The sequence below is a fragment of the Amphiprion ocellaris genome, chromosome 12, assembly GCF_022539595.1.
Source record: "Amphiprion ocellaris isolate individual 3 ecotype Okinawa chromosome 12, ASM2253959v1, whole genome shotgun sequence".
NCBI classification, from domain to species: domain Eukaryota; kingdom Metazoa; phylum Chordata; class Actinopteri; family Pomacentridae; genus Amphiprion; species Amphiprion ocellaris.
In genome coordinates, this window is record NC_072777.1 from 32,481,098 (window position 1) to 32,502,933 (window position 21,836).

Sequence of the window (21,836 nt, forward strand, 5' to 3'; positions counted from 1 at the left end):
TTATTTTTCCTCCCATTAATCATGTTTGGAACCCTCAGATTTATCTGCTGTCTCTGGATATAAAACTGGATATAAAATAGTTCAAACAACAGTAACATGCTGTTGACACTCTGATGCCTCACTGCTGATAGTATGATTATAACATATAATAACATGTCAAAGGCACCAAAGCAGCACTTCTGCTTTAATACTTTATATTTTGCTGCTGTGCACTTTTGTACCTCTACTTGTAATGGAGTATTTTTACATTGCTGTGCTGGTATTTTAACTTTTAATCTAAATAATTATTTAACCACTTCTCCGGTTTGTCCACTGAGTTTCATCATATTCAGACACACATTTGTGTTCCACATCTTCAAAGAAAGCTTTAAAATGGAAATTAATACAAGAAAAACATATTTATTTTATTAATCCATCTCTTTCACAGTGAACTTATTGACTTACTAAATGAATATCTGGCATTAAAACACACCGATGAAGCACTATTGGATCTAAAATGGAACTTGTGCACAGTTTGGCCTTCATATGTATACACCTGTCTGAAATCCTTATATTTTACGCTCATTAAACTGTTTCCTCGTCATGAAAGATGCACTGAAAGGTCTATTTTGTGATCTTATATGCAATATTGTTGCATTCAGTGCCATGTTTCTGTGTCTACAGGTAGTAGAGGCTATTTTGCACATAATACGCTGCATGATTCCTCTAGTTCTTTACAGCACAAGACACAATAACCAGCAGCTTTTCTGGAGCTCGTCTGTGGCCGGCATTGTGCCATTGTGCCTTGTTTGCTTTCTTTTTTTCTCGTCCTTTGTATTTTATTTACAACATTCTCTTTTTCATCCTACATTACCCAGATCCACCGAGAGCAGGCCCCGCTTTTATTGGCTTGTCTCCACTTTCCCTCTCAGCCTGGTGGATCTGCGCACAAAGAGCGCGCAGCCAATCGCAGACGCACTCGGATAAATCTCAGCCAATGCGCACAAGCCTCTTATTTACATAGAGGCGAGACTAGCCAATGAGGAGTCGGCACAGGAGAGGATTTTGACCCCTCTACCCAATGGCAGTGGGAGGTATAGAGTTTTGGGGAGTGCATATAATCAACATATTATCCAAGGTGCTTAGATATTGATCCTGTATTTCGAGGTAGTTCAAATTCACCTCTGCTGGTCATTCCGGGTCTGACCTTAATTTTTTTTTATTTCCCCGAGCTTGGTGGAGAATAATTCACGCGTAAAAATGCCGAAGAGAAAGGTGAGTGTCGTCTCCTGCCGCCCAGCAAAACACTTCACTGTAGTTTTTTCCTGCTCTCGCATTTGAGGAAAATAGCGGTGCGCGATTTCTGCGTCGAGGCAGGTGAGGTGATGCCAAACTTTGAGGAAGCCTCTTCGCGTCCGCAGCCGTCTCCAGGTGTATTGAACGCGTCGCGGCTTGTGTGGAAAACGTTTTGGTGATCAACCTTGTGTCGTTTTTCACACCATAAATACACCCCCCTCTGCGTTCATGTCAATGGCCGTTCTTGTGGTCGTTTTTCTGTGCCACTTCCCTGCCCACGGTGCGCACTGGTGAATGTCAGACGGAGCCGCCGGATGGATGGACGCGTAAATCCCGGAGGAGACGTGCGTTGTGGCGCATTTCACACACATCTGTATAGAATCTGTGCATATGTAATGTAACATTTGGAGGGGGGAGATACACATCACCACCTCTGTGTCTAATTTTGGATCTCCAGGGGTGATGAATGGTCGGCGCCAAAGCCCGTATCCACATGAGGAGAATAAAGAAAGAGGATCAGTGTCAAAAAAAAGAGGCCGTGACAGGATCCAAAAAACTGCGTTTGCTCGACAAGCTCCGGCGCATTGTACCGGCGCACACATGAAAACTGGCTTTTCTGCCACCTAGAAAACTGCCATTGTCTGCGCACATTCGCCTTTGAGGACAGAGAATGGGGGGCCTCTAGGGGCGGAGGTCGCCCACATGCAAATGATGCGATTGCCAACCTGCGGGCTAAACCAACATTTTTTTCCCCTTCTCTCCACGGTGGGGGTGAACTCTCCGGTGCGCAGTCCTTTGCCCACCTGCAGCCGGAACGTAGGCAGCAGCGTTCATTAGATGATCCCACTAAAGCGAACACGGCGCTGTTGCTTAATAACTGCACCTGAGTCAGTGCGTGTTTATGGGCTGTTTTCTCCTCAGGGAGCTCAGTTATTGGCCTGTAAGCAAGATGCCTCCATTAGGGTTGAAACCACCAGGGAGCTTCCAGCAGCAGCAGCATCATATGTCGCCATGACATGATGTGAAATTTGCAGCATTTTTTTTAGACTAATAAGATGATAATTGGGATTTAATTATGTGGAAACGTGTAGTTTCTGGTATTTAATTAAAAAGGCAAAGAATGATTACATGTAAGACCTTTACAATTCTGAGAATCCTTGGCATCCTTAATTTAATGGCAACACGATGCTCACATGTATAATTCTATGAGAATCTATCAAAAACAGTCACAGTGTCAGTAAAACACTGAAGATGCTACCAGAAGCTTAAGAAAGAAGTTACTGTGCCGTTTGCTGCTTCATTTATATGACTTTATTCTATATATACGACTTGGTGTGGCCAAAAAACTCAAACATTTCCCTGCAAAGGACACTTATTTTAATTTGTGATTGATCATTTAGTCAATAATATGTTAAAAATAGTCAAAATCTGAAACCCAAAGACTTTGTGTTTAGTCCCATAACAAAGAAAACTACCAAATTATCATTAAAGAGAGTTTTGCCTGTCAGTGGGGTTCAACAAAGGTCAAATGATGTTTTGATTAATAAAAATATCAAAATATTTGTAGAAGAATTAAAAATTTTTAGTCAACTGAATAATTGCTTCAGCTTTTGTTATTAGTCAGTGATTTCTGTCAAAAAATGGTATTTCTTCACAGAAAATTAAGAATTCAGGTCTTTTTTTAGTCTCTTTCTAGCATTTTATTCTGTTTGTGAAGCTATATTGTTAGGTAGGTAATAATGATGATTTGCATTGTCAGTCCATTGATTATTTTCTTGATTAATCTATTCGTTGTTTGGTCTGTAAAATGTCAGAAATGATGAGAAATTTTGGGTCGTGTTTCCCAAAGCAAAGATGACAAATGTCTTGTTTTGTCCACAACCCAAAGATATTCAATTTGCTGTCAAAGAGGAGGAAAGAAACCAGACAATATTAAAATATAAGGAACTGGAATCATAGATTTTTGACTTTTTTTCCTTCAAAAAAGGACTCAAACAACTGATTGATTGTCAAAATTGCAACCGATTAATGTAATAGTTGACAATTAGTGCAGCTCTACATTTTAGTGATTTGCATTTTTCACCTTTATGATCCATCCTGGCTCCACACAAAGGATTTGTGCGCAACAGAATGAACCAAATCCTGTTTTCAGAATCTAAAAAGTAAAATGAATCGATGACGTTTGATGAAAATGATGATTAAACCGCTGCTTCTTTATTTCCTGCAGTCCCCCGAGGGTCCTGAGGGAAAGGAGGCCTCCAAAGTCACAAAACAGGAGGTACGTGATTGTGTGCTGTGTGTGTGTGTGTGTGTGTGTGTGTGTGCGGGGGTGTGTTGTTGTGTTGTGCTGTTCTTACTGTATTGAAAGCGTAAGTGAGTGTGTGTGAACAGCCACATGACAGGTTAATGATTAGGATTTCTTTGTAGCTGTTAACCACATAGATCAGCTTCAGATCAGCAACACAAAGGTACAACTGATATCTCTTTCTCTCTCTGTCACCGTCTCTTTCTTTCTCTCTTGTTGATCATTTCTTCCTCCGGCAGCCAACCAGAAGGTCAGAGAGATTGTCGGCGGTAAGTTATCGTTCTTCCCTTCCTGTCCTCACCTCTGTCTCTGTCCTCTCTTTCCTCTCGGTGTCTCCCCTCGAGTGTCACGTTACTAAGCCTCAGAGTAAAGTTCTCTCCGGGTTTATGGATTTGATCGAGGCAATCAGCATTTACACATTCCATAAACGTGCTCCCGGATGATTGGCTCTGGCTTGGTTTGCATGTCTTTTCTCTGTTGTCTTCGTCCAGTCTGTTGCCTGTTGATGGCAGGGCTGCATGACTAAAACAGTTACTTTTGAATTTTAATGCCCCTGTAGTCCAGAGGGTCAATTATTTTGTCATATCAGTAAGAATAAATCATTTTTTTCTTACTGAAATGCTAAGATACACTTGAAATGTGCCCAATTTGCATTAAAGCAGATGATTATGGATGGTAACCATGACAATATCATCCAGCAAATGTATCATTAGCATGTTAGTATGTGTTTATCATTTTAATGTGGTCGTGCAACTCTGCCATGCAGGCCGTGTGGGTCTGTGTACTTTGCATGTTGAACCCATCTGTGCTGAGTCTTTGCATGTGTTTGTATATTTGCATGTTCACTTGAAAGGAATAGTTTGACATTTTGGGAAACCCACATAGCCTCTTTATTGGCAGGAGTTTGATTTCGCTTAATCTGTTAATTATTTTCTTAATTATTCGATCAGTTGTTTGGTCTATATCTTGTCAAAATTAGTAAAAAAAAATGTTTATCAATGATATTCTCAAATGTCTTGATTTGTCCACAGCTCAAAAAATATTCAAATTCCTCTCATTAACGAGGAACGAAAGTGGAAAATATTCAAATTTAAGAAGGTGCAATTAGAGAATTTACTGATTAATCCATGATCAAAACAGTTGGAATTAACTCTTAAGTTGACATCAGATGATTAATTGTTGCAGCTCTACTCTCAACTCTGTAGCTCTTAAGTTAGCAGCTAGCGGTTAGCTTAGCATAAAGACTAGAAACGGGGAAACAGCTAGCCAGGCATTGTCCGAAGGTAAAAAAATAAAAAAAGAAGCCTACTGGCACTTTTAAAGCTTCCTAATTAGCACTCTAAATGTAGTTAGTCTACTATAAAAGGAACAAGTCGTGGTTTTGTGTGCGCCCTTTTCTTGGCAGTTAACTTGGTATGATCACTAAGCAACTAGCAGAGACTACAGGAAACCAATTATTGCTATTTGTTTCCCTCCAGTGTTCAGTAGTTACTTGAAGTTAGCTCGCCATCTCCTAGCTGTAGTGTCACATTTAAAGAACACCATATTGTACTTGTAGTTTTTCTTTTTATATAGCTGCTATTTTTGGCATGTTAAAGAGCTGTGAACTCATAAAGCCCTAATTCCATTTCGGAAAACTCCTCACCGTTCTAAAACGCCTCATTTAAAGTCCAGGCTTTTCTTCTGCTACCTATCTACATCATCGTGTAATATATTCGCGTAACACTTGCCTAGCAGCTATTTTGGCCCTCAGACACAGAATGAGAAGCTTCCTCGCCATTATTTCTGCATGAGAGATGCTTCTGCTACGGCTGTATCTCTCTGCTTATTCCCGTGGTCTTGTGGTCTGTTTTGGTTTTGATCTTTTAACTTCTTTTGCATTTTACCACCTCAAATGGTTCCGCTTCTTCACTCAGGAGTCCAAATCCCAACACTAAGCCACAGTTGCTGATTAAGTTGCCTTCATTCATCTGATTGATTCTCTCTTTGAACAAGATAACAATCGTTTCTAAGTCTGATGTGAAAATAAATTAGCCAAATGAAGGAAACAGAATCAGCGACTGTTTTTACTGTAGCGTTCAGACTTGGATTATTTTGCACAAGTTAAGGTAAAAAAGTGAAGAAGAAGTTGGAACAAGTGGCCACAAAATGGTCAAAAACTGTAAGCAGCATTTTCTGTGTTTACCTTCAAATTTGCTGAAGAAACTGAGACTCACCCAATTCCTTTACCCAATCACAACTAAACATCATCTAATTAAGTATAATAAATGCAAAAATACGAGAAATCACTTCAGAAAAGATTCACAAATCAGAAGATTTATACCACTTCCATAAATTTGCAAATTGTTAGAATATAACGTGTAGTTAAAGGTCTGACTCAAAGATCTGGGGTTAAATTAGGTGACCAACATTACCTCATTTTTATGGAGCCAGCTGACCAATCAGAGCAGACTGGGCTTTTCAGGAAGGGGGAACATAAAGAGACAGGAGCTAAAATGGAGCGTTTCAGAAAGAGCTGCTGCACCAATGTATAGTATTAGAAGATGCGTTCAAATATTCTAGTAGACTCCCAAAACTAAAAATGTAAACCTGTGAATGTGCATAATATGAGCTGTTTAACATAGAAGAGAAGGTATATTGTTATCTGTTTCCCAAAATGTCCAAATATTCTGCTTTTTTTGTGAAATCAGTGTTCAGTGTCTGAACATATATTTTTTTGCATGTTTGCTGATACGATTGTCTTTGAACACCTTCACCAGTCACCATTTTTAGTAGTTACCAAGCACTGATATCTGCTTTACAGGCTACAATTTGATTTGCATGATTGAAAACATATCGTCTTCCTTGCGATTTTCCGCTTCTAATAAGCTGCAAGTCATTTTCTATATATAATTGTAAATGTTCAGCCCCATTACTTGTAGTCAAGTGGTTATTTGTGCCTTTCAGTTTAGGTCTCATGTGCGGTGTCGGATAGTTCTAAAGAAAAACAGATATTCTGAGCAACAGTCACATGGTTTAATTTTGTTACAGCAGTGTTACTGTAGCTGGTGGCTTCAGGGTAACGTGGTCCACACTCAGCGGCCTGGAAAATTTCTGCAGCAAAAACTTGCTCTAGAATCTTTGCTCCCATCTGATATAGTCATTTCACAGTGCTCTGAGGTCAGCTCACTTTTTTACAAGATGCAGATATTTTAAAACTGTGCAGCATGAGAAAATCGGCAGAGAGCTATTGCACGGGAAATACAAGTCCTTCATTGTTATTAATATTTACAGTGCAGACATTCCAGCTCTGTGTTCATCCTAAATGACTTTGCTCAGCAGCTCTGGTGGCTAAAGCAATATTATTTTAAACAGTAAGTGTGTAGCGCAGAGAGGGGAACTATGGATATTTCTCCAAAAAGGATTGAACTGTGAGAACGATCACCTCTAAATGTTTTTTGTGTATTTTACAGAAACCTGCTCCACCCAAGCCCGAGGCCGCCAAGCCCAAGAAGCCCATCGTCAAGGTAAGGTCCACACACAAACATGCACATGCAATCCCACTATAATTTATTTATATCCACATGAATTTGCAACAGTCTGAGGCGCTTAGTTGGCCTTCACTGCATGACCAAAGCTGCTGGATGTGAAAAACACTCCTAGCATACTTTGCAGCTACGCATATAGCATCCAAGTCTTGTTATTTTCCTTCAGAAAGCAAAAAATTCATGTGAATGTGTTGACAACATATTCTAAAAGCACAATTTGTGTATTTTTGCATGTTATTTTTCTTGAAAATTAGTAAAACAGTCAAAATAAGGAGTGTCACATGTACAAAAGATAAATATAGAGGTCAAACAGAGAAAACATTCCATGCACAATAGTGTCTGCTGCCATTGAGTTTCTATGCAGTGTAAGTTCTACTCATTTGTCCTGTGCAGAAGGTGGCTGATGATAAGGGGGCAAAGGCAAAGAAAGGCGGCGCCAAGGGGAAGAAGGACGACGGTCCTGCCCAGAACGGAGAGACCAAGACCAATGAGGTACAAAGAAGGGAAAATACACAAATAACAAAAGATGAAAATGTATATTTAGTTAGGAACAGGCAAGAAATTAACGATCTTTATTCCCTCATTTTGTCAATTTGTGTACGCAACACTTGTGTGCATGTACAACACCTACATTCCTCCATAACCCACTGCACTAATACATCTTTTGTTGCTTACATGTGTACACGCTTATACACACAAACACACGCACACGTACGCAGATCTATGTGTCTCGTCCGTCTGTCAGCGTGTCCTCCATCCGAAGCATGGCTCCCTCCATGATGTCAGTGAGAGGGCAGAGTGTGACAGTCAGAGTTAAGGGTATGCTTGAGTGTTTTTCATCCATTTTTGGTTTGTTTGTGTGATATTTGGACACTAACACTTTTGCAGCAATTGTATTTTAACCCTCTGAACCCCAAAACCTGGCAGTAGGTTTGAAAGACATGCTTTTAAAAAAAAAAAAAAAAAAAACGGCAAGTAGTACCATCTACCCCAACCAGAAAATACAAGAACAGAAAAGATTCATGAAATTTGACGTGCAGTTCTGAAATGGAAAATTAACCAAATCTAAACTTAAAACCATGATTTCAACACCAAAATGACTTAAATCTACTTGTTTAAATTTTTTTGTACCAGATTCTTTAGAAAGCAAATTTTTAATGCTCCTCGTCGAATGCGACTAACCGCAATGTGAAAAAAAGGGATTATTTGGCTTAACTGCAGGCAGTGTACACAGAGCAGAGAGGAGACAAGTATGGAAACAAATTACAGAGATTGAGGGCGCAATAAAACATTTTAGATCAGTAAAATACATGCAGCATGACTCAAATATGGTATACAGAGGAGCAAGTTGTTGGATGATACATTCAGCTGATGAAATGTCTGTAGAGTTGATGTGCAGAGTAGAGTGAAAAACATGAATTTGTAGTGGTTGTAGGGTAGCCATTTCTCCTCCAGTACTGGTAATGCTTGGACAAATGTTGGACATGCTGATTCTCAGTTTTTTTGTAAAATGTGTAATCTAAGCAATTCAGCTTTAATTTTTTTTAAATGATTTACGGCATTTCACCAAAGACATTTTTGAGTTCTCTCTACTTCCAGGCATGTCTATGCTGTTTCCACTGAGGTGCAGGACTTTATTGCAGTCAAAAGAAGCCTACAGTGACTAAAAATGTAACAGGAGCATAAAAATAATGCTTAGAAACTGCTTGGGCTTCAGAGGGTTAACAGAGTAAACATTTACTCAGTGTGCTTTGGAGTGCTGTGTTTATTAGCCTGTTCAAGAGAGCGAATGAAAGCAACAGTAGTGATGTGAAGAAGAGAAGAGGTGAGGTTGAGGATGTCCTGTTTGCTTGTTGTGTGCAGTGAAGTGGGACAAGGACAACTTTTTACATTAACAGGAAGGTTTGCTGCTGCTCACACAGCTGTGATTGGCTCGTTCTGTTCATAGACAGCTGGATCAATCAGTGGCCAGGCAGAAAGAAGAGGTTCATTCCAGTCAGATCATAAGAACCGTACTTGATTTCTTGAGTTGAAAGCTTGAAGATGAGCCAATCAGCAAATTATAGTGAACAGTCACATTTTAACTCTTGAAACCCATGAACAAACACCTCAAATAATTTCTTAAAGTCAACTATTAAATTAATAGCCAGCTGTTTTGGTAATTGATTGACTGAGTAATTATTTAAAAACAAACATTTTTCTCTATTCGCTGTTCGGCTGAACTGCAGGCAGTGTTTACATCAAGCAGAGCGAAGACAAGAAATGCAGCCATTTAGAGAGATTGACAGCAAAATAAAATATATTAGAACAACAAAATTAATGCAGCATGGCTCAAAGACAGTATACAGAGGAACAAGTTGTTGGAAGATACATGCTGCATGGTGGAATGTCTTTGTAGACCTGATGTGCAGAAACTAGTTTGTAGAGGTTTATAAAAAAATAGTAGCATAATATCTATATTTGAAATTAATCGCCACTATTTTGGTAATTGATTATTCTGCTTTTGTAATTTTTTAAGAAAAACTAGCCTAGATTCTCTGATTCTAGCTTCTTAGATTTGAATATTTTCTGGTTTCTTTCCTCCTGTATGAGAGTAAACTGAAAATATTTTGGTTGTGGACAAAAAACAGGACACAGATTGCCACTTTTTACACTTTTGTAGACAAAAAAACAATTAAGCAAGAAAACAATCTATATATTAGGTGGAGGGGTCGGCTGATATGATTTTGTTCAGGGCTGACAATGATTATTAGTTATGATTGAAAGACTTTTGTCTAGTTAGGTTTTACATGTTAAATTGCAAGAGAACTTTTCAACACTGATCTTTCAGTGCGGATCGTTCCTGATTGACCTATAACCAATCAGATCAGAGACTTCTGCAAGAGCCAAAGTAGCAAATTTTAAAAACAATTTTTTTGACCTAGAATTAGTAAAAAAAATCACAATATTGACAAATACTGGATTTGGTAGTTGGTCGAGTCGACCCTTAATTAGTCAACAGTGAAATTAATTGTTCACTGGAGCCTGAGTTAAGAGACTTTGCTGAACCACAGAGTTCCGTTAGCTACAGTATATGCAGAATACGGTTGGTTTTCACCTGCAGTGCCTTGGCTCACCAAACTGCTCCAGATAAAAGTTCCATCCATCCATTATCTATACACCGCTTCATCCTCATTAGGGTCACGGTGGGGGGCTTCAGTCTATCTCAGCTGACTTAGGGGAAGGCAGGGGACACCCCGAACAGGTCACCAGTCTGTCACAGGACTACGTATTCAGACAATCACACCTACGAGCAATTTAGAATTATCAGTTAACCTCAGCATGTTTTTGGACTGTGGGAGGAAGCTGTAGAACCCGGAGAAAACCCACGCATGTACAGGGAGAACATACAAACTCCATGCAGAAAGATCCCAGGAAGGCCGAGACGTGAACCAGGGATCTTCTAGCTGCTAGGTGAAAGTGCTAACCTCCAAACCGTGGGTGCAGAGCTTGGTGATGGTAGCAAATATTCAAACCAGAAACTTTGAAGGCCGAAGTGGAGAACGATGGGCGAACGCCATTCGGAAGCGCAGGGCGATGGCCTACGTTGCCCCCGGGCAGATAACAGTTGCTGATTCTAATTTCTTATCTAGTTAATTGCAGTCGCTGCTGGAATCTACCTGTGGTTGTGTAATCTAAGTTTCCCGTCTTCTTCTTTTCAGGAAACTGAAGCAGCGGAGGAGGCGACTGAGGAGAAGGCGTAAAGACTCGGGCGTGACTCGTCCCCTCTGACTCCATGGCAGCAAAAGCATCTTTTTTTACTGACGATTTTTGTACCATGCTGAATTTTTTTTAGACTTGTGATAGTAGAGACGGACAACCAGCAGCCCCCCCCATCCATACCTCCACACTCCTTCCACCCCTCGTTTTTTGCTCCCATCTCCTCCCTCCTCCATTTCTGTATACAGTGAATCCTCTTAGAAGCAGAAAAGGCCGAATGAAGCGGTTCCATCAGAAGGTTGCAGATGTTCTTTGTTTTGCCTGAAGGGGGCCGTAAACGTGACTGTTATGATCTTTAAACCAGCTCTGCCTTTGTTTCTAGATATTCTCCATAAAAGATGATCGTTATTATTGGCCTTGTAATGAGGACACGTTCCAATTTTACCCCCCTAACGGTTAAGGTGAAGGTTTGTGGGCAAAAGTTTGGACGCAGAGCTACGAGAATCCGGTTCCACAGTCGCCCTGGGGAACATCTGCAGCTTTTAAAAAATCTTTGTTGTTAGAATCACCCACCACTGTGTTCCACATAGCTCCTTTTGTACGTGTGTGCCGGAGTGAATGTGTTTGTGGGTCTCTGTGTTTGACTTTGTTTCCCCCACTTCTTTCTTTTTCTTTTTTCTTTCCCCTCCCCTCCTGATCGCCTTGTCCTGCAGCAGAGTGACATAGCAATAATGAGTGGTGCTTCTGTTCTAGACGGCTCTATTGGCTTTGGACCCTCTGGGCTTCTCTGAGTTTCATCCTGTTGGGAGAATATTTTGAAATAAAAGAAAAAGTTGATGTCATGTGGGAGTTTTTTTTCCTTTCTGTTTTTCCAGTGTCTCTTTATTTACTGGTGAATAAAACTACTGTGTGAAAAACCCAGCACGTATATTTTCTCTAGTTGGACTGTGGTGCACTGAACTTCTGCTGGTGTTAGAAAACTGCACATGCATGTTTTCTGCTTGTGTTCCAGAGTTCCTTTTCAATGTGTTCAGGTTTTACGAGTACTTCTTTTTTTCTAAACCAACACAAAGCCGCCACTGTGTGTCTGTGTACGTCTTTTATGTGCATGTGTGTGTGAGGTCGTCGGGAGCACGTGGCTGAGCTAAATACAACTGCTGCGTCAGGAAGTGAAAGGTCAGCATTTGCCAAAACGGTGGGACCTGTGAAACTGTACGACCCTTCATTGCAGGACAAACTGTCACTCACACTCACCAACCAATGGCCAGATCATTTATTTTAGCATGCAGATGTGTGGAGAGGTGATATCCAAATTTCCACACACACTGAAGGGACAAATTAAAATGCAACACTAGGAGCCTCGGTCAACAATATGATGCCTTTTAATGTGATCTGACAGCAGAGGGAATGTGTGGATCAGCGCTGAATATGTATAAATATTGCTCTGAAGTGACCTTTTAACCCATACGTGATACAAGTACATGCAGAATAAAACCGCATGAGATATAGTACAAACAATAATCTGTACTTTTATTCTTACAACATAAAAATGTAAAGTTTAAATTGGCAAAAAATATTGTTACAGGTGTTTTCTATGATTTGAAAGAAAAAATATGTATATTGAGGCTCGAAGAGGGGTAAATAATGTTTTAAGTATTTCCCTAATAGATTTTTACCTATTATGTTAAAGATAATATCCAGTTAAATCACATTTTTAAAAAAGCATTAATTTACACGTTCACTGTAAAATAAATAAAAGGCCCAAAAGTTCGATAATCAGAACTAGAAAATCAACTCAGGAATCTGCATTTTTAAAAATAATAATTTTTTCTTGCAAGACACATGATGGTAAACTGTTTTACTACATTTTAGTCAACTGAAAAATGTCATAATTTAAAATATTTGCTGTTATTTGAAAGAAACATTATTAATATTAGGGACCGAAAGATGGTAAATCATTTTTAAATAATAAAATTATGGATTTCCTGTACAGATGCTATCTACTAAAATTACAGAAATCTTTTAATTTACATGTTGAGTGTGGAAAAAAAATAAAACAGGCTGAAACTTGCATAATGTCTACATCCAAAATTGTGTGTTTTTACAGATCCTAATGTGTTCTTTTACAATGTTACAATACTGATGATTAAATTCAACTTTGGAAACCTCAGCAACTAGAAGAACTTATTGACAGTGAAATATAGATATTTGCATGACAGAATTATCCCTTGATGCTCTTGGTAACACTCAGTTGCTGTAGTACTTGAAAACAAGCTACACTTTCCATTGCATCAACGGTGTTTCTGCCTTTTATAAGAGCACATGTGCTGCACACTAGTTTCCCTCTAAGGCACCAACTGACAAAATGCTTTCAAGTTTTTAGTCTGATTTTAACAAAAAAATAGGAGTGAATGTTAAGGGGTAAATCCTATCCTGATGCAATGACTGATAGAAAACACAATGAATTGATATACAGTAAAATCAGCCACCTGACAGCTTATAAAACGAGTTAAATCTGTATAAAAGATCTCCTATCATTCAGCTGCAACATTTAAATGCTGCTTGCATGTTGATGCATCAGTAATAGCAGAAGAAAAACATTTAAAAATTATGAAATATATAAAAGAGAATGCTGACAGAGCCCATTTTGGTGTGTAATGAATAGTTTTATATTTTAATTTTGCAGATAATGCTAATTTACTTGAAATAACTGGAATGTAGGACGCTTGCTGATTCTTCTTAAGTGTGCAAATATGTTGGGTTTTAGTTTGCTGTGACATTTTAACCTAACCTAAAAGATAGGTGGTTTGCAGTTAATAATGAAATCTCAAGACAGTTAGAATGTTAAAAGATGTAGTGCTTATATTGGAATGTAGTATTTAGAGTGAATACTTTTGCTTTCATTGATATCTTAGTTCAAGTCTCTAGAAAAGCAATTTTACCATTTGAGAAATATTTCCTGTGTGCAACCTTTGCTATGTCTACTTTAGCAAAAGATCTACACATTTCACTCAACAAGTACATGAAGACATCAGAATCCTAATAACATCAACTGCTGCCTTTCTGAAAGATTTACATGCTGGGAAGGACTATTGAATCCATTTAAACCGTCACTGTTTGCAGCATATGTGCAGTAAAATGCAATAAAACCTACATGATGCAGTCTGGTGAAGGGTGTGGATGTTTTTGGTCAAAGATCATAAATCTTGAGCGAGTTTAAACATTCTCAAAAATGCAGCCGGGTCAATATATAATTGAGGGACTTTTGAAGTCCATGGGATATGTCTTGCATACATTTTTATTAAAAATCAAAAACACTAGTGTTTTTATGTTCATTATGATCATGTCTTTATAAATTCCATAATTATTTATTATGGAAACAATCCCGTATTAATAAAAAATTACCAGATATCACTAAAATGTCAACTAAATAACCGTCCCAATTTAATAACAACCACCTTCTAATTAGCTAAACAATAATAAAATGAGCTGATTCAAAAATTGTTTTGATTGTGTTCATTTTATTAAGTTGAAATAATCATGACGGATATTTCTTTTTTGGCAATATATCAAATTTTATATGGATAATAACAAATTGTATCTGTGTCCAAGAAATCACTTTCCACTAAGTTCCCCACTACAAAAACACCTCTCAAGGAAGTGTATTAATTCCAGATCACATGACCTGCTCACGTTGTTTCCCTGTGGTCATTTTGTTTCTTCTTTGGTCATTTTCAGTCTGTTTTGTGGAATTTTTAGGTCTTTTTGTGGTCATTTTGTACCCCTTTGTGGCCATTTTCAGTCTGTTTGTGGCCATTTTAGGTTTTTTGTGGTCCTTTTGTGAGTCTCTGTGGTCATTTTGCAACTTTTTGTAGTTATTTTGTGTCTCTCTGTATTGTGTACCTTTAGATAATTATGTGTCTCGTTTAGTCATTTTGTGTTATTCTGTGATCATTTTGTGTTTTTTTGAGCCTTTTTTGGTCATTTTGTGTTTCTTTGTCAGTTTGTCTCTCTGTGGTCATTTTTGGACATTATTAGTCTATTTGTGGTCATTTTGTCCTTTTTGTGATAATTTTGTGTCTCATTGAGTCATTTTGTGTTTTTCTGTGGTCATTTGTTTTATTTTATAACACAAAATAACAAATTGTATCTGTGTCCCAGAAATCACTTTCCACTAAGTTCCCCATTACAAAAACATCTCTCAAGGAAGTGTGTTAATTCCAGATCACATGACCTGCTCCACATGATGTCATTTCCTCCTGAAGAAAAGACTGGCCAGACTCCAAGGCTTTCTGAGTTATTTAATATAAAGTAGTCAACAGGTTTACTACAATATCTTTAGAAATAACTTTCAATTTTAATTTTACTTAACTGTATATATAATATTTAGAAGAATCTTTCTCTAAAAATTTCATGTGGTGTTTGGTTATAGGCGGCCATGTTGATTTTAGGCCTGAAAACAGCAAAAATGTCAACTATGATACCTGTCAACTATGTTACAAAAAGTCCCACAATTATATATTGACCCTACAAACAAATGGTCTTCTGGTGGACTGTGTCCAGATAAGCTCAAAGCTCAATGGTCCCTTCTGATATGGCCACTACTTCAACAGTGAATTCCTATTTATAGTAAAAGAAACATTTGTTGTCAGTACTCATAACCTTTGACTCCTTTATGGCCCTGTGCTAAGTGGAGTGACGCAGGCTGAGGATGCCTCCTTGTGGCCGTGCCAGCCTGCACAAATACATTTACACTGGAGGGTTCAGGGCAACACATGAAATACCAGTGATTGAGCTGTTTGAAGCAGTAATGGAAGAAGTATTCACATCTTCTACTTAAGTAGAAGTACTAATATAGTTCCAATACAAGAAGTCTTTCTTAAGTAAAAGCAGCAAAATGCAATTAAAGAGGTCTCCAAGTGTGATTAATGGGAGAGGAAGGAAGAAAAAAACAACGGTCTGATCCACAAATGTTTTCAGTTTTTCTCTAATCTTTGATTTTTGCTGAGATGTTGGATCATTTGAATTAAACGAAACCATGTGAGAAGTTTAGAGGGAAAAAAAATCTGTGTTTAGCGGAGGTTTTTACCAACTAATAGACATGTGAAATGTGACTACACCCTGTTTTTTTGGAATAAGTCAAAAAGGTAGTAAATATTGTTTTAATCTGCAGCTGTGTTGTATGTTTCAAGCTTGTTATAATATTCATTGTCTCAAATATCACTGCATTTCCTACGTTATGTCATTTTGTTTTTCTGAACAATATCTGGCACAAGAATTTCTTTCGGAATTAATAACGTTTTATCTTATTTTGCTTTTGAAAATAGTGGAGTAAAAGTATAAAATAGCATAACATGGAAATACTCAAGTACAGGTATCTCAACTTTGTGCTTAAGTACAGTACTTAAGTAAATGTACTTAATTACTTTCCATTATAAGACCTGATTTTAGTTCATATTCTGTAAGGAAAATTGCTCATCAGTCAACTTCACTTGTGATCAAACGCAGCTAGTAAGAAAATAATTTGGCCTTATTTGATATTTACACTTGGCATAAATGTCCTAAATCTCTCTCAGTGGATGGTCAGTGCACAAAAACTAAAATATGACTTGTGTTTCCTCTCAGAATAAAGTGTAACACCCACCGTTCTGCCAGAATGCTTTTGATATGGAAAACTGGTAGGTGGTGTAGCTACTCTGCCGAATTTCTGTACATCTGTGATATTATCTGTACTATTTGTGCTTCACATTGCCAATATAAATCCAGAAATGTTCAATAGAGCAATGTAAATCACAAAAATTATATTTACACACAGCACTGAGCAGGAAAACAAGTCTCTCTTAGCTTAACAAATGCTAGTCCATTCATAATTTGGCTATACATTACATATACTTATTCACACTATTAGTCACACCTTGTTAGCTATAATAACCTGAATTATTCTATTTCAATTAGCAAAACACTAAGTGTGTAACAAATACCCCAAGTGTGCCTGCAAACTGATATATTATTTTTGATTTTGCATATTATCAGCATCTTGCTCATCTGTTTACTTAAGTCTCTGCACAGGATTTAAATTAGATATATGAACAGGAGCGGTTTCCATAGCAGTGTTTCTGATTTCCGAAATAATGCAATTAGATCAGAAGCATTATATTGTGTACAACGATGAAGTGTTCGAGTAAATCTTAATTAACACATTCACACAGTTGAGATCAGGGCTGAACAACATGAAAAAAAATCACATAATGGTTTTGACAGATATTATGATTGAGTCACAATTTTAGGGACAATAGTTTATTTATTTGCTCCCACCGAGAGAAAATCTGAAAACGATCATGTGATTTTAGCTTTGGTCTGTAGCAAACGCATTCCGTTATATCTGAAAAATAAGATTTGTAATCCGGGGCTTTTCTGTAGCACCATGTTGCTTCATTTCTAATTATATGCTGTGAGTTTGACCTTCATTAAATAATTGCTGCTTCTGTTATTTAGATGTTAGTATATTTCCTTGTGCAGCCCTAGTTTATGCTGAGGTGAAAGTGAGAAATAAAAATAAAAAATTTAACGTACACCCTGTAAATATGGTTGCTGTAACAAAACACAGTATTAGCCTCACTTAGGAGGCAGGTTAATTTGAAACTGAATGTAAAAATATTCAGTCCATGTAACGATTTATTCATGCTTTTATTTCTTGCAGATTTTGACTCTTCTTGAGCTAATAAAAACATCTTGTAACAAACGTCAGATGATCCAGAACACAGCGTAACGTCTTCACACCAAAACTAAATTTAGAGAGCACATTCCTCCACTTAGAGGCTCCTTGTGGGCTCTTTCTTCATTTTAGGATTTTGCTTTTAGATTTTAGGTCTCCTGACTGTTGGTATGCTTCCTCTAAATCTTAACCCTGATCTCTAAAATACTGACCTAACTTTAGTCTCCTAAATGTTGAACTGAGATGTTTTAAGATGCTGTTTTGTGTCGTCGGCCTTCACCTCTGGAATAAATTTCCAGAGGTCAGATCATCTGATTCAGTTGATAGCATCAAACATATTGAAATCAGTCTTTCTGGGCTTATGTTTATGCAGTTTTGTGTTATTTTACTGGTATAACACCTATTTATTACTTCTTATATGGGCTCTTGCATTTTATCAGTTCTTTTGGTCACTTTAAGTTGCTGTTTACACTGTGCCATACAAATAAAGTTCCAATAGAACAGTAAATACCTTATGGGTTCAGGAAAAATGCTGGGGGTTGTTTTTCCCGGGTTAACTGCTTGTTAATTGAACTATAATACACATGCCATATAAAAATGATAGGATAATATTAATTGACTGCCAAAAAAATAAAGTGCAGCTTCCCTTTTATTCACAGCTGTGCAGTGACCACAGACAAAGTGTGCTCTCGTGTATTTCCCTTTACAGTCTTCCTCGATGCTGGATCTTGCATCATTGCCATTCAATTGCTGTAACTCACGGAGGGTTTTTCATTCATTAAGCTGCATTCCCCCCTTCTTCTCCAAAACCCTTCCCCCATTTTACTGCCTGGCAGTATTTGGAAGAGAGAAATGGACGACTTCCCCACCAGAGAGAGTGGGTGTGTTAGGTTAGACATCTTGTTGCACAATAACGACGAGCTGAAAGCGACGAGAAACACGAAAAAATTAGCAGTTACCTCGCTACGTTGTTTTTGAAAAAAAGAAGCTAACTGTAATGGTCGGGTTGTAAATCCCTCTCTCTCTCTCAAACGCCATATTCTACATCCGCAGCTAGAAATGTAGGCTAAACACAACGGGAGTTACGTTAAAGCGAATTTTAAATTACATAGATGCGACGTTATGAGTGATAAAACGTGATAAATATGAGGTAGCTACGGAGTTACAGCCATTCTGCAGCAAAGTGTCCTCTCCTTTAGCAGGCTGCCATTTCTACCTCCCCTTAACGGCGGCGTGCCGCTCGTATTCCTCCGCAGAGGGCTCTTTTTTTTCCTGTTTGAGGGGGAGGGGGATTTGAATAAACGCGTCTCGACGAGAAAATAACCGCCGTTAAAATTCACCGCGATGCCTAATGAGTTACAATATACCGACGTGGCTCGCCTTTTACCGGAGGAAAGCGGCGTTTTCCGGGGTAACGGTCGCCAGCGCGCACTAGTTGTCGCCGAGGCGGAGGACTACACGGACGCGGCCGGGACTCAGTGCGAGCGGAGCTGAATGGAGGCAGCCTCTTCCTGGTGGATAAACAGTGACAGCTACAGGGCAGCCACCTAGACCCAGCACACAGGCTCTGGCGCTGCCCTGGCAAACAACAACCAAAATGGCTTCAGACAGTACACACATCGCGCAGTTGACTTCTGGTGAGTAAAAAGGGTTCGGAAAATGTGTCATGGTTGTTGTAATATCCCCCCCACCAATTTCCTCGGTGCCCTCTTCTAACGCAGCTCCCGTCCTCTTCTCCCCCTCCAACCATACCAGAACTGTACTTCCTAATAGCCCGATTTCTAGAAGCTGGACCGTGTCAAAAAGCAGCCGAGGTTGGTGTTTTTGCATTTCGGGTGAATTTATAACATGTCCGAGATTGTCATGAAGTGTAATTTTTGTATTTTTATGCCGTTTTCAGACCCTGATAAGGGAGGTGGAGGAGAAGGAGGTAAGCAGTCAGCAGTACGAGAGAGATGCTTCTCTCCGCACTGTACTTTGTCATGTTGCTTTTACTCTTGTTTTATCATTTAACGTTTTAAAACATCACTCTGCGCATTTATACACCGGATGATCACAGTCGACACTATTTTTCCATCTCAGCTGCTGCCCAAAAGGCTGGACTGGACGGGGCAGGAACACCCCGGGACGTACGAAAATTTGGTAAGGGAGCTCTATAACTGAGGAAAAAGTTTTTAGAGAGCAAAATAAAAATTGAATTTCCCGCAATTTTTAAATCAGGTGGTGGAGGAAAAAAACAGCACTTTGCAGGGCGACTAGGCTGCAGGTCGGGATTGTGTTTTTTTTTTTTTTTGCAAAGCACCAAAGGGGGCTCGGGTCCCAACCTCCTTGTGCGCCAGTGCCGTGCGTACTTTGGTGCCATGCATGTCCAAAAGGTTGTAATAGTTGTTGGGAAAATGTGTGTGAAATGTTGATACGTCATGAGTGTTGTGGTGTAGGAGCGCCAGGATCCGGAGGAGGGACTCCCTGCGCCACAAGCCAGAGAGAGATGGAGGCGCTCTTGTCCTGCAAAGAAACCATAATTTGTGTGCATGGGTTGAAAACACACAGGGGGCAAGAGTTAGAAAACAGGACTTTTTTTGGGAGAATATAAACAGTATGTTCAGTAAAGCTGGGGAGTTTTCGGCTCTCATTTGCTGCTGGCTTTGCTTTGTGGATTTTTTATTTTTTTTTGGAGAGCAGTTTTATTTTCTGGAGAGGAGGGAAAGTGCGGTGCAGGCTCGGATTGAAGAGGGGAGATGTGAAGATGCGAGGTAACGTTGAGTTGATATCTGATAATCTATTAATTGAAGCACTAATTGTCATGTAAACAAACAGGGGACTTGCCTGAAAGCGGCGTTTTTTACGCATGGGGGCGTGGAGAGAATCCATCATCGCGTTCGTATTTATTTCTCAACCTGATCGCTTGGAAGTATGCGTCCCCATTTGTTATGCTATTTTATGAGTTTTAAATTTAAGATTAATATAAAAATAATGACCTATGGCCTATTTAGTCTACAAAAGCATCCATGTGTGCGGATTTTCCACCCCTTACCCAAAACGCACATGGATGAACATCCAAGGCGCATGAAGTGCGGCTTGAGCAGCATGTAAATCTTTACGTTTAAGAAATTATTGACAGCGTCTTTCTGCCTGCTCGTGTGTTTTTTTTTTCTCTTCCTGCTTGGCTCGCTGGGCTCCTCCGTTCCTCCTCCTCCTCCCATCCCCAGCCGTTCAGCCTGCCTCCTGTCTATTGTGCATAATTTCCCGTATTAAAAAAAAATACTGCGGAGGGGTTTTAATTATTAGACCAAATGGAGGAGGAGAAAAAAAAGAGAAAAGGGGTGTTTAGGAAGCAGAAGGATCCAGTGTGGATGTGTTTTGTCAGTGGTTGTCTGCTCGCTGAAGGGGGTTGGGCAACAATGAGGAATCAAATGATATTGTAATAATTAACAATATTAATTGTGGCTAATTAATTAAGGCGGATTAATTAGATGTATGATTATTTTCGTTTTGAATTGACTGATCAGGAGCACAATGCACGATTAAAATGTGGAGGGAAAAACAGAAAATAGAAACCTGTCTTCATTATGACAGTAAATGCATTTACACCAAATTATTAATTAATGATATTTCAATTTTTAACACAGGATGCATTTTAATTAAAATAAATCCACATAAGAGGCTGTGATATTTTAGGTGGAAGATATTTAGAGGTGTATTTTGAGCACACCCCAGGGTAACTTGCAGTGGTGTGAGGGACCATGTGCTTTGTGGTGGCCGGAGCAATGTTATCCGTTCCCCTTCAGACGCAGGGAAAATGGAGCAAATTGTTATTGCACATCACTCAGTTATTGTGTGTGTGTCGTCGTACCTGAGAGGAGCTGATATGTGCTTAGAAACACAGATCACGTCTCTGAACCAGCAAGGATGTTGAAAGCAATTAAGGGGTCATTATTTGTGTGTGTGTGTGTGTGTGTGTGTGTGTCACAGAGACAGAGAATTAGTATCAGTGTCAGATAAAGGAATGAAGAAAATGTGTGTGTGTGTGTGTGTGTGTGTGTGTGTGTGTGTGTGTGTGTGTGTGTGTGTGTGTGTGTGTGTGTGAGAAATAATTGTTTAATTTCAAGCTGATTTGACCCCCGTTCAGATATTTAAATCAGATGTGTCTCAAACAAAGCTGATTACCGCATGTCTGAGTGAAATTAATACATTTCAAACAGTGCTGCTTCCTGTAACAAACACCCTGCTGCATGCTGCTGTGTTTTTTCCCTTCATTTCTTTCATCCTGTGGTGGATCGCATGCTCTTCCAGTCGTCCGTGCGTGTGTGTGTTT

The 21,836-nt window shown here is 39.0% G+C and overlaps 2 protein-coding genes across 7 annotated transcripts in view; both read left to right on the forward strand.

The window, feature by feature from the left end:
* The first annotated feature begins 1,061 nt into the window (after positions 1 to 1,061).
* On the forward strand, positions 1,062 to 11,648 carry hmgn3 (high mobility group nucleosomal binding domain 3). Of its 6 annotated transcripts, none has more exons than XM_035951624.2 (7): positions 1,074 to 1,254; positions 3,503 to 3,553; positions 3,820 to 3,849; positions 7,033 to 7,086; positions 7,504 to 7,599; positions 7,827 to 7,926; positions 10,809 to 11,648. In XM_035951624.2, the coding sequence occupies exons 1-7, from the start codon at positions 1,240 to 1,242 to the stop codon at positions 10,814 to 10,816; spliced, it is 354 nt and encodes a 117-aa protein (XP_035807517.1). In that variant the 5' UTR covers positions 1,074 to 1,239; the 3' UTR covers positions 10,817 to 11,648. The 6 variants fall into 6 exon arrangements, with proteins under 6 accessions (XP_023133506.1, XP_035807519.1, XP_035807517.1 ...); XM_035951623.2 differs by having other exon boundaries at positions 1,081 to 1,254; positions 7,501 to 7,599; XM_023277738.3 differs by lacking the exon at positions 7,827 to 7,926 and having other exon boundaries at positions 1,062 to 1,254.
* A 7,353-nt stretch (positions 11,649 to 19,001) lies between these two features.
* The window catches only part of phip (pleckstrin homology domain interacting protein), a 45,714-nt gene continuing 42,879 nt past the window's right edge, over positions 19,002 to 21,836 (forward strand). Inside the window, exons 1-4 of the mRNA XM_023277722.3 lie at positions 19,002 to 19,158; positions 19,277 to 19,335; positions 19,422 to 19,451; positions 19,604 to 19,663. Coding sequence (XP_023133490.1) covers positions 19,119 to 19,158; positions 19,277 to 19,335; positions 19,422 to 19,451; positions 19,604 to 19,663 — 189 coding nt within the window. The 5' untranslated portion in view covers positions 19,002 to 19,118. The remainder of the gene's footprint in view (positions 19,159 to 19,276; positions 19,336 to 19,421; positions 19,452 to 19,603; positions 19,664 to 21,836) is intronic.

Excerpts from the sequence above, each read along its gene's own strand:
- hmgn3 (XM_035951623.2), top strand. Across the intron at positions 7,087-7,500 it reads CCAAGAAGCCCATCGTCAAG|AAGGTGGCTGATGATAAGGG; the intron begins GTAAGGTCCACA and ends TGTCCTGTGCAG. Across the intron at positions 7,600-7,826 it reads GAGAGACCAAGACCAATGAG|ATCTATGTGTCTCGTCCGTC; the intron begins GTACAAAGAAGG and ends ACACGTACGCAG.